The sequence below is a fragment of the Populus alba genome, chromosome 5 (assembly GCF_005239225.2).
Source record: "Populus alba chromosome 5, ASM523922v2, whole genome shotgun sequence".
NCBI classification, from domain to species: Eukaryota; Viridiplantae; Streptophyta; class Magnoliopsida; order Malpighiales; family Salicaceae; genus Populus; species Populus alba.
In genome coordinates this window covers 7,977,807-7,990,657 of record NC_133288.1, presented here as the reverse complement: position 1 = coordinate 7,990,657, position 12,851 = coordinate 7,977,807, and the positions used below count along the sequence as shown (strand labels likewise).

The 12,851-nt window shown below is 31.2% G+C and overlaps 2 protein-coding genes and 1 long non-coding RNA gene across 7 annotated transcripts; 1 reads left to right on the top strand and 2 right to left on the bottom strand.

Annotated features, from left to right (window-relative positions):
* Positions 1–468: 468 nt before the first annotated feature.
* On the bottom strand, positions 469–2,780 carry LOC118057862 (protein STRICTOSIDINE SYNTHASE-LIKE 4). The gene is made up of 2 exons (XM_035070581.2): positions 2,331–2,780; positions 469–852 (listed from the first exon to the last, which is right to left on the bottom strand). Exons 1-2 carry the CDS (start codon positions 2,778–2,780, stop codon positions 826–828), a joined length of 477 nt encoding a protein of 158 aa, XP_034926472.1. The 3' UTR covers positions 469–825.
* LOC118057863 (uncharacterized) lies at positions 2,751–3,695 on the top strand. Its single transcript, XR_004689045.2, has 2 exons — positions 2,751–2,863; positions 3,007–3,695. It is a non-coding gene; the product is annotated as an uncharacterized lncRNA (long non-coding RNA).
* On the bottom strand, positions 3,148–8,030 carry LOC118057861 (protein PIN-LIKES 7). 5 transcript variants are annotated; one of them, XM_035070576.2, is made up of 11 exons: positions 7,775–8,030; positions 5,340–5,624; positions 5,177–5,256; positions 4,913–5,037; positions 4,697–4,818; positions 4,379–4,594; positions 4,168–4,281; positions 3,950–4,050; positions 3,811–3,863; positions 3,528–3,713; positions 3,148–3,440 (listed from the first exon to the last, which is right to left on the bottom strand). In XM_035070576.2, exons 2-11 carry the CDS (start codon positions 5,472–5,474, stop codon positions 3,316–3,318), a joined length of 1,257 nt encoding a protein of 418 aa, XP_034926467.1. In that variant the 5' UTR covers positions 5,475–5,624; positions 7,775–8,030; the 3' UTR covers positions 3,148–3,315. The 5 variants fall into 5 exon arrangements, with proteins under 5 accessions (XP_034926467.1, XP_034926468.1, XP_034926469.1 ...); XM_035070577.2 differs by having other exon boundaries at positions 5,340–5,621; XM_035070578.2 differs by lacking the exon at positions 7,775–8,030 and adding an exon at positions 5,869–6,137.
* Between the last annotated feature and the right edge of the window lie 4,821 nt (positions 8,031–12,851).

The window sequence follows — 12,851 nt, the reverse complement described above, 5'->3', positions numbered from 1 at the left end:
AATCCAATCTTTGTATTTTTAACCTCCTGGACTAATTTTCTGACCATTTTCTGAGCGCTTCCCCCCTTTGTTATTTTTCTAACCTCCTTTGGCTATTTATTTATTTGTTTTTTTTATTTGTTTTTTTGCGGGGGACCCAAAAATGGGTTACAACAAATTTAGTCTCTCTTTATTTTATTAATCTTAAATTAATCATTATTATTTATTTTAGATTTTTTATGCAAGATTAGTAGTCTGAAATAACAATTTTATATTTGGTTGATACTTAAATTTTTTCAAGTGTTTATTTTTAATAGATGTTTAGAAAATCATAAATTTACATTCAGTTTATCTTTACAGATTTTATTTTTATTAAATAAAAATATTTTAAGAAATAAAATAAAAATAATTATAGTACCAGAAAAAAAACATTGTAAACCTTAGCTTCATGTACTTTTATATTATTTTTCACAGTTGACACTCCATAATAAACAAAATGTGATATTTTTTTTTCTTCTCTCCTCTAATTACCTAAAATGAAATCAATTTCATGCCTGACGAGCCTAATCTCTTTGCCCATGAGATAGTTTAGACAAACACATAATACTACAAATGATACGTCTGAGAAGATTAAAGATCAATATAACATATTTTTAAATTAATGAAGGATAATAAATATCATAGGAGTACTCTTTTGTTCTTCATCGAAACAAGACATCGTGTTTTTCATGATCTTCACTAGGATGGTGGCAAGCACAGCATTCATGTGTACCAGACGCCATGGTAAGTAGTGATACACCCCATCAAATCTCTACAATCTAGATTCGCATCTAATTCAAGCATCTTCTATGTACATCGTTTCGTCCTCTTAACCTGTTGACATTAAATTAAATTAGCACTGAACTCGTTTATAGAACTGCTCTATATTATTTATTGAATCGTTTTTTTTTAATATCACAAAAATATTTAAGTTTTAGAGAATTAATTGATTTTGCTATTAAATTAAATTTAATGACTAACTTTGAAATCTTTTGATCCAGGTTTTTGCATCACATGAGATTAAAATATTAGCATGATAAAATTGATAAATATAAAAATAACCCGAATAATCAATTAAAAAGATTAAATAATAAAATTGAAAAAAAAAATAATTATTAACCTAACTTTTTATTTAAATTGTGTTTAAAATTAAATTATATAAAAGTTATATTAATATTAATCTAGTTTATATATACCTGCGTGTTGTGCTACGGATTGAATTAAATTTTGTTGCCTTTTTCAAACACTAACCAGCTAACGTTTTTCTAATTTTGTTACCATATGAACATTAAATTTTCTTGCCTTTTCAAACATTCCACCAGCAAGAACTCACGAAGAAAATAAATACTAACCAGCTAACTTTTTTAATTGTTTTATTAATGAAAGGTACCAGCTAACTTTAGCAGCTATGTAGTGGTCGCAACATAATAAAAAAGGTGAATTTAGGTAAACTATATTGAATGTGTGTTTAATTTTGAGGTTTTGTTATAATTAAATCGATTCAGATTAACATAATAATTATAAAATTCACTAATCAAGTTATATGCATAATCATAAGACGTTAATGTTGCTAGCTAGTTATAACCTTTTTTACTTTTTTTTAGCTGTTTTTCATTTGAGTTCTAGTTGATTTAACTAGGATGAAATACGAGATTAAATTAATAAGGTATTAGAGAATTAAAAATCAAATTGAAAGAAGATGAATTAGGCTGGGGTGAAATGAAATTTAGAACTTATTAATTGAAGATTATTGATTTGAGATTAAAACAAAATAAAAGAAAAGAAAAGGAATTGGTATATGGTATAAACGTGCTGACGTGTGAGCTGGACCCCTATTATTCGGTGGTGGATGTGACAACCTCCAATCTCCAGAATTGGTCATTTTTTTTATATCTGTAGATTCATGTCATTAAAGTTGTAGTCTCAAGTCAAAGCATGGCCAAAAAGGAATCTCGAAGTGGCTCTGACGATCATTTTTCTTTTTTTCTCCCTCATTTTTAATCCGAGTCCCTTAAGTTTTAATTCATTAGAAAACAAGAAATTCTAAGTATTTTGCATAAAATCTAGTTTCAACTGAAAGCTGGAATTTCCTGTGTTACTGAAGAATCTTATATAAGGCAATCAAACCAAAATACCAAATTAAAATTCCATCCCAACCAACTGCTAAAGGACATAATTGAAAAACAAAAGAATATGGTTATGAAAAAATGAGCCAAACAGTAAATCCAAAGTAAATTAAACATTTAAAATGCTTGGCGTATTAGTTTATTTCTTGTAATGGAACATTAAGTTGATTAATCAACGTTACCAACCTTGTAAGCATCGCCTACAATAACTTCATTATCGTGTCCAAGGGCGAGTCCGAGAGGCCAACCTCCAGTGGTAACCCAGTTCTCCACGATATTGTCAGCAACTGAGTCATTAATCGTGACTCGTTTAACCCACCCATCAGCACAGGTAGTGTAAATAACACCTGAATTGCTATCATATGCAATATCTTCGGGTCCAATCAACTGCTTGAAACCCACAAGCTCTGATCCTTGAAGCATGTGATCATTCTTCGTCGAAGCCTTCAATGGTGGCTGAGCCAGCTCGTGGATCGGCAAGTGAGCTGGTTCGAACGAGTCAAGTTGGAAAACGAGTGTAGCTACCAAGACAGGAGATAGAACCGTTAAAAGAACAGTAAGGAAAGGCCATGAGGTCTTTCTTGATGTGGGTTTCGGAGAAGATGATGAGCTTGCAGGTCTAGACTTCGTTGCCATAGCCAAGGGGGGTTGGATAATATTGTTATCTAGATACTGCAGCAAGCATTTAAATTATGAAACAAGTTAATTCCTTCTTGGCTGTAAGTAAAAATTTGAAATCCTTCGGAGATCCGTTTTTTCCTCTTTTTTTTTTTTTGTTTTACAGGCACGAAAACCACAATTAATATACTAATGCCAATTGAGGTACATCGGACTTTGAAAATTTGATTTCCTATAAATACAGGTATCCCGGAATTATTTCTTGTACATGAAGATGCAACGCCCAGAATAGCGACATCCTGGGCCTGTTCTGTTTTTTTTTATTGCTTCTGTTCGTGTTTACAAGAACTTGAAACATGCAACAACGACACACAAATAAACTATATAGCAAAAGCTTCGATAAAGCAATCCAATAATCAAGAAATATTTGTTTTGAACAGGTACAAAAATATCCACTTGATCGGTGATATATATCTATATATGGCCATTTTAATCTATGATGAATCTCACACTATTTGACTTGTAGTAGTTGCATCCTACTTTGAAGGTTTATTCAGGACAAGATCCACATGAAAATTGTAGACCAGGCAGTGAGTGCCAAGGCTGCAACTAAGTATGTCCACAAGAAGAGGACCGAGCACTCTTCTTGTCCCACATCAAACAACTGTGTCATGGTACCTGCACATATGAAGATTATTAGCAATTTTAGCAGCTAAAGTTAGCATCTCCAGATGACATAAAATGCGGTTGAATATCATTGATTACCAATATTCATGGCAGGTGGAAGGGTATACTGAATCATCAGAACATAGTGAAAGAGAGGGTCTGATGGGAGAAAACCAAGATGACCAGCTGCTTTAACAACCCACAGACCAATTGCAGGAAGTATAATGTATCGGACACAAATCACCCCAGCAACGATCCATGATTTGATTTTGGATGCGCGCAAGCCTTTTTATGTAGAATACATTATAGAAGCTTGTCAGAATGTGTTGCCATTTATGTTGGTTTGGAAATTTCGAGCAAGTACTTGAATTTTTTTTTTTACCTTCGGTTAGGTTGCCTCCCAATATGAGAGTTATACAAGGAATGGTTCCATCTCTGCAACGGAGTGTTTTCACTTTTAGATACCTGAAATTGTTGAATTTAAGCGGAACAATTGTAAGTCGAAAGATGGAAATTCATACCCAAGTAATTTGATGGAGTCTTGGATCACTCTTAGAGGGGCTTCTGAACCAATTATCAGGTTTCTCAAAAATGTAGTTGCTCCAAAGAGGAATCCCAAAATCTGAAGGAAGATGGACACAATTAAGCTTGTTAACCATCCAGTATATTTTGATGACCAAAGAGAAAGGTGTTTAGTTCTTGATAAAAAAAAAGTAGGTGAAATGTCGAGGAAACTCACTGCAGCTACAGTTGGGGGTTCCAAGAGCTCCTCTAAAATCTGATGAAGAAATCCTGTTAATTTAGTCCAGGATGATACATTCCCTTTTCCATGTTCTGATTCCTGGGAAACAATCTGAAACCAGAGAGATTCAGAAGTCCAGATATCAGGCCTGTAGATATTAGTGTGCATATAGGAATATAATAGGACAGACTACTGTAGAAGTACTAACAGCATGGCTTTCTGTATCTTCAGCAGACTTGGATGACGCGACAACTATTGCAACATTTTCTTGATGTTGTCCATTTAGCAGGTGAGTTTCCTGGCTAGCGTCTAAATCATTGTTGGGTGCTTTTGAGACCTCTACCACTGCTTGAAGTGCTTTTAACTTTGCAGCCGACCCTCGTATTAGATGGAATGTATAAGTCCAGATGAAGAAACCTCCTAGCTGCATTGGCAAACCAAAACAAAATGAGATTTTACAGAAAACATATGATTTCCTAATGCTTGGCCTCATGGCATTGTTGAGTAATTTCAACTCGAAGATTACCGCCATAGAGAAGGAAGCGTAAGAGAGTCCAACGGAGGAGCAGATGCTACTGTCACCAAATGGACTTCCGTCCTCATTACAGATTGCAGGGACAATTATGAGCAGAAGATTTCCCAAGTTTCCTATTTTAACAAGCACCAAAAGTGCACAACAATCAGGGTTTCAACAGTCCAAGTGCATGAATGCAACAAGTTCAACAGTCCAACCACAACTAACCTGATGAACATGTAGCAATAACAAGGCCCTCTAGGTAAGGCTTTGGTCTCAGTATTTTAACAAGTATCCATCCAAGAATGCCTCCAATTAAGAATGTGAATCCAATGTTAACAGGCATAAACCACCTGAGGAAATGACCAACCAAAGCAGAGCATGAATCAATTTTCCAGCTAAAAGAATCGCACCAATTGGTTCCAAAAGGTGCAGGATTACACCTAATGGCAGCATGTCAAAAGTGAAGAGCTTAAATTTCTGTTAGCCTACCATGAGATAATGTCTTCGAGAGTAACAGTTTTAGCCAGGCTAGCAAACATGAGAGAGGGTGTAAACACCATGAACACGAGCTACATTGGGAAAAAGAATTCTCGTTGTTGTAGAGGGAACAAAGAGCAACCTTAATAAAAACAATGAAATTCTTGATTCTTACCTTATTTAAGGATCTTCTAGCATCCTTAGGGAGAAGATTCAAATACTCAGTTGCCATCAAAGCTCCCAGGAAGCTGATAAGCAGGACTTGTATGATTGGCAAAGATGCCACCTCAAAAAGTGTCCAGAAACCCATCTTCTCTTTTCAAATTCGTTTCAAAAACTTCGCTGGAAAAGGATCAAAGATATGTAAAACGATTCCTTCTCTTCTATCTTCTTTCTTCTGTTGCAGGATTGTACTTCTGTGTCTATCTTGCTGCTTCTGCCCTTCCTTGTATTTTATCTGCTATAGAGAAACAGGAAGGAAAATCACGAGAAGGAACATGAGGAAAAGACAACAGAGAAAGCCCAGTTAAGACTAGCAAAACAAATTCAAAATGCAACAACAGAAATTTGTTGTGACACAATTATGAAAAGCTATATATCGAGCTTTCAAAACAAAACACAAAAAAAATAAAAATAAAAATAAAAACTGTGCATGTGAATCTAAAAGCCTAGCCAAGGGAGGAAAGAACCAAGAAGGTAACAACCCTTTGTCTTCATTAGAGGGTACAGATAGTACCACCATAAACCAGTTTTCCCTCTCTAATTTTGATGATCAAGGTAATTTTAGTTGAATTTTGCTTTTTTTACGGTGGCCATTCACATTCAAAATCATTGGATTCTCTCTCTTTCTCTCCCTTTATTTTTTTTTAACATGAACCAAAGATAGATAAAGTAGAAACAAACTGTAAGGGATGAAATAATTATTATACCTCCGAACAAATAAATAAATAAATTAAGAGTGCTATAATTATTTGGGGTCCCCTCGCATAATTATCTGGGGTCACTAGATGAGATCACCTGACACCACTTTATATATATATATATATATATATATATATATATATATAAAAAGAACGCTACCAAATTAGCTTTCTTATATATTTTCTTCCAGTTCTTTTGGTTAAACAATCGAGTCACGAATTTATTAATTCGGCCATTCGAAACTCTTTGTTGAGGCTGGCTGCATGTGCTCTTTCTACTCGAAAAAATATAAAATTTTTAAAAACTTATTTTTAATATTAACATATTAAAATAATTAAAAAAAAGCAAAAACACAATCTTAGTGCTGAAAGGAGTCACCAATCATAATATTCCTTGGTGTGACTTATTTTTGTGTTTTTTTTTTTTTTTTGTTCCCTCAATGAATAGATATCAATCACCTTATTCTTCCTCAAATAACACAATCTCATACTTAACAATTGAGAATTCTCATGCGACAATTGCATCCATCAATACTGTTCAGATAAATAAAAACATTAATTATTCGAGATCTAAAATAATACATGTTTGCAGAAAATAAGGCAACAAAAGAAGAGGAAAATAAGAATCAAGAATGGATAGACACCAAGTATCTGACATTGTAAGATAGAAAGCTCAACACGTTACGCCGGGAACCAGCATGATACAGAAAGAAAGACGCAAGGTTTCCATGGCTATCTACTGTATTTGAGATATATATAAAAGCTGACAGCTTTGATTGGGAAAAGGCCAAAATGATGGCAACTTGCAAGACGTCTAACTCTGACCGATTTCTTTTCTTATTCTTTGCCACACTTGTACATAATAAAATGGTTGAAATAACCAAAAATATATATAAAATACCATGTATGCACGAGCTGGGTTTAGATGATCGATATTCTTGGAAAAAATTTGTATAACTTGTTTTTTTTATATATATTTTGAAAGTATTTTATTTTATTTATTTTAAATTAATTTTCTTTTATGTTTTCATAAAACAAATTTTTAAAGAATAAATTAAAATATTATTTTTATATATTTATAAACAAAAAATATTTTAAAAAATAACAACTATCACATTCTCAAATCCTTCTTAATCCTACTATATAAGCATTGCTGGGAATATCAGAAATTGTTCAAAAACAATTAATTTCTAAAAATAAAAAAACAAAAGCTCAAATTCAATATTCTCTATAAGATATGCTCTCAACTCTATATGTGATTAAACAAAGTGTGCGAAAAGGGTATATATACTTCATCGAGACGGCGGAAAATATATGATACTACAAGACTAGAAGAGTCGAGATAGAGTTGGATTGGTTTAGAATAGACCAGAAGTGCTTCCACAACAACACAGAGGTAAAAGCGAAAAAGCACCACAATTAACCGAATCTCCACAGCATAAATGATATTAGCCAAGAAAAATTAGGGTTCAAGACAACACCGGAAAACAAAACCAAAGCTTTTGACCAATGGTTGTCTGAAACATGAATAAACACCAGTAGTTCCTCCGTCATTCACCAGAAAAGTAAACATGAAATGATGATACTGAGGCCAAAGGGTCACAGCAAGAACAAGACGGAGAAGGAAAGATACATGTCGAAGCAGGAATGTCAAATGAAAAGAGAGAGAGCGAGGGATCGACAAACTAACCTGCAATCAAGCCTGGGGTGTGAGTAGCGAGTGTAAGAGAAGATTGGCGAGGGAGACTCTGAGTATGAGAGATTGAGACTAAATGAGAGAGAAGCAAAATGCACTAAAATTGACAGGGGAGGTGTATGTGTATGGGAAAGCTTAAATCAAAGTCTATTAAGGGCAAGAAGAAGGAAGAAGCTTTTTTTCCACATGTGTGATGGCCAGAGAAAATCATCCGCTCCTTCTATTTATAGAAAAAACAAAATGGGAAAAGGAGCAAAAATCACATACCACAATAATGAGTGAGTTCATATATGGTGTGGCACTGCCTATTTGATTATTCTAGGGCAACTAAAATAATGAAAGGAGAAGATTGGTGTCATTGAATTCAGACATATCTCATCGTAGCATGACAATTTGAACTTGAATTATAGGCTTGACGGAGCCACCTTTTCTTTTATATTAGCACAGATAAATACTTAAAACAGGTTAGACGAAATTATTTTTTTTTTCCTCTCAGGATGAAATGGACTGGTGGAATGTTGAGCCTTTTAACAAGAACAATTTTTTTTAAAAAAAATTGAAGTCTTTTGACAAAAAAAAAATAAAAATGAAGAACACTATATGTATCGTATCATCAAGGAGAAGGGAAAGAGTTTTATCCTTGGGCCATCCAAGGATGGAACTTACCGTTGTATAGAATGAGCCCTTGCTAATATTATAAAAAAATACAATAATTTCATAAAAAAAGAGAGTAAGAACTGAAAAATATGTAATAGAATAATATCATAAATATATTTTAAAATCATTTAATTTAAATGAATTTAAAACAATATGTAATAATTTTGGAAATGTGGTTATGGTTACTTTTCAAAATACTTTTTGTTCCGAAATGCATCAAAATGATTTTTTAAAAAAAAAAAAAATTATTTTTGAGATCAGCGCAGTGCATCAAAACGATCCAAAACATATAAAAAATTATTTTTTTACAAAAAAAGTTAAATTTTTTGAGAACACGGACGTTCTTTATTCTCTCCTCTTCATTTCTTGGTGACTTTTTTTTTCTCTCAAACCGAGCGAGTGAAATATAAATAAAATAAAATTTTAAATCAAAACATAAAAAATACTCAAGAAACATATATAAAAAATGAAAGAAAAAAAAACTTTAAGGACTAAAATAATAAAAAAAAAAGATGAGAAAAGAGGCTGAATTTTTGTTTTAGTTTCATATTTGATCCTTAAAGTTTCAATTGGTCTGAATTATTAAAATTAATTTTTATTTTATCAAATCAAGAATTAACTCAATGTTGGAACTTGACATAGTAAGAAATATATATCAAGCCAATCAAAATAAAATGATGATGTTCAATCTCAAATCAATTCAATTTAAAAAATTAAATTAAAAATGATAATTAAGTGACCAAAAAATCTAAAGGACCATAAAACTATGATTCAAGATTGAGTCAGGATATACTATTTTCCCAATACTTTTGGATTTCCATCTATCCAGTCATGTAACATGAAATCTTTTACCCCCTTTGTAAGTTAGACTGGCCCTGACTAGACAATCCAATCTGGCAAGTTCCTTGTTAGATTGTGCTTTTTCTTACCTGGCGATGTCCTGCATCCGCGGGGATGGCTAACTATTAAGCTTGCGTGTTTATTTTTTTAGCCGTCTTTTAAGATTTTGACCAATTTTAGGGTTCAACTTTATTTGTGCTCTTGAAATTCTTTTTTCTTCATTTCAGAGCAAAGTGGTGTTTTTTAAAAAAGAATCTTGTCCTCGTCAACATTATAATATTCATATTTAATCCAAAGGATTTTATCAAGGACAGAACTAAAAAAACATGTAGTATTTAACTTAACCTAGATTAGTTCATTAAATTCCAAATGATGACGTCCCTCTAAAAGAATGACGCTAGAACTGCATGAGCTGTCTAATTAGTAATTTAATTAAGTAGTATTAGACTAATTAACCCCTCACGTCATTCAATACGATGAGAAGATTTCCCAAGTGGGCTTCGGAGCTTGACAATTACCCCTTTCTTGACGAATATATATATATATAAATATCATGGCAACTTGTTTGTAATCTTGTGACATGAAGTCATTGATCATGGAAATTAATCTATAAAACGATAGCTAAGGTAGAGAATTCATACATGTAAACCTTAGATTCATGAATTTGAAGCATTTAAGGACTGCTTCACCGTGCATTTTTTTTGTACTTATGCATAATATTGATTATGACATTAATTAGCTCTCAAATAACAAATTAAATTCGAATTTGCCTAATTCTAACCAAGAGACAATAATGGCTTCTTCAAGATTTGAACACGGGTTTTCCAACTTGGAGGTTATTTCAATTTGAAGAATTGAGTAATATTCGAATTTTTTTTATTATTATCTTTATTTATCAAATCGAAAAGATGATCAATGCATGATCTTGATGTGAGAAAATTTAATTGAAGCATGAATTTCTCGTTGAAAAAACATAAAATAAGAGGTCTTGCATTCAAATGCTTTCGGAAGTATTAACATGATTTCAATCCTTTTTTTTTTCTTGGGATGTGTAAACATTAATCCGCTTTATAAGACGACAATCTGTAATTTATATAAGAACAGAAACATTAATTAATTAGCTTTTGATAGACAAATTCAAGTTTGTCCTTCCAAACAATGAGTGAAATGTCTAAAGTCTACACCCATCATGTTCTTGGCTTGACATAGCAGTCGCCCTCCGTTTGTTTTTCTATCTCAAAGATCAGATGCCCACATGTTATATTTAAAATAATATTTATTTGACTTGTGCTTCATGTTAGAAAAAAAAATTAAATACATAAGCTTTTTCGATATATTTTATACCTACAAAAATCTTAAATATAAACTGAAAAGCTCATACACACATATAATTCAATAAACCAAGAATTATATATGTAAATAAATAAAAAGCAAAGTCATTAATAACAACTAAAAATAAAATTAAAAGAAAAAATCAAGAGATGAATATAAATTAAGATATTTGATCTCACAAAATAAATCAGTTGCGTTTAATGGATTTGTTCATTAAAATTAATTTTTTTATTAAATTAAAATATAATAAAAACATAAAAAAATAAAAGTAGAAAAAAAATAATATCGAATGATGATTTTTTTAATAAAAAAATATAGAATGATAAAATCAGAAAATAAAATAAGATAAAAAAAATGTTGACTCATGTTAACTTTTTATACTCATGATCCAGATTATTAGACTAAAAGCATTATACACAAAAAAATCATGAAACCCAATTTTCAGCAAATGAAACGAAGAACAGTGAAATTAAAAAGAAAAATAACTTTAACAAAAACAATTATTAAAAAAATGAGAACTACATTGTAAAAAATAATACATCATAAATTTAGATTGAATGATAAAATTAAAAATTAATAAAAATTTTACAAAAAAATCAAGCAATAAAAAAAGAGATTAAAGTTAAAATATCCATTACAAAAAAGATGATGAACCTGCTATTTATAGGGAAGAAGAGTGAAAAGAAAAAAGAAATTATGATCATCAAATCAGCCAACAACTGCCGACACATGTCTTACCATAAAAAAGAAGACACGGAGATGCATCCAACAACACTGTAAAGGGACAGTCTTGAAGGGTAAAATAATAATTTTATAATAATAATACACAGTAAAAACCACGGGCTATAGGTTTTAGTTAATAATCCGATGTTACTAAGAACTTCCGTCCAATAACGACAGAGAAAATGATGCCTTTGCATATTAGGCTGAGTAAAGCCCACGTACGTATATAAATATCTTTGATTTCTCTCAATAAATTTTAGTTATTGCTTGCAGTGCTTTGGTAACCTCTAAAGACTCTTTAAGATCCCGAGCTCAACATTTTAGATATTTAGGTGCATTAATAATTGATTTTTATTACAAATATGAACCAAAATCCATTATTATTAGTTTACAGGCAGTGCTATGCTGTTGTTCAAGTAAAACGAAATTTGAACGTAACAATCTTTTTTAAAACATAACAAAAAAACATTTAAATTATAGAGAATATCTTACATTGATATTAAACTTCGCTAAACGGATTAATTTTAAAATTTCTTTACTTGACTTCTTAACTAAAACTAATTTAAAATAAAATCATATAAAAATTATCTCAATGTGAATTAATTAACTTGACTTATTTAAAAGTAATCTGGATGGCCAATATAAAGCATAACTTGACTCTAAAAATACTAAAATGATATATATATTTTATTAATATTAAAACAACGACAAATTGAATCCAAACCAAACCTGATTTACTTATTTTATAGTGTTTAGAGAAAAAAAAACTATATTTATTGAAATCCTCTTGAAAAGAAGAACTCATTGACATAAAGATATTCTTTTTTGATATTCAAATTGTGGCTAACTAATAAGTACATTGTATTTTTGTGAATTTCTCCCTCCTCACTCTATTTCGGGGCTGAAAAATAAATAAGATAAACTTTTTTTTTCAGTTATTATTATTATTATTATTGTTGTTATTTTATACAATGGACAGCCCTGGTCCAGTCATGGTCATAGGAAAAATTAAAATTAATGAAAAAGGTGCAGATCTAGGCTGCAATAATGCACCGATATATGAACCTTCCCCAGTTAATTCAACTTTAAAATGGGGTTGTTGATTTCAAAACGACAACCCCAAGCCTATCAACGGACCCCAAGCCAAATTAAATTCCATGTGAAATCTGTGCATGCCATCACAGCACCGATGGAAGGAAGATTCCACCGAGAAAAAGAAATCAGTACTGATTTCTTAGATTTCTTTTTCTCGGTGGACTCTTATATGGTTTTTTTTAATATATATATATATATATATATATATAAATCAAGAATTAAAAAGTTAATGTTTATATCCAATAAAAATTATATATATTAATAAAAACATGTAAGATCTCGAAATAATTTTTAACATAAAAAAATAATAAAACAATGTTGCAATTGCTATATTTAAATAAAAATGTAAAGAAAAAGAAAACTAAAAACATAAAAAAAGGTATAAATAGATGGTGTCGAGTGATAGATATTCAAAGTGTAAAAA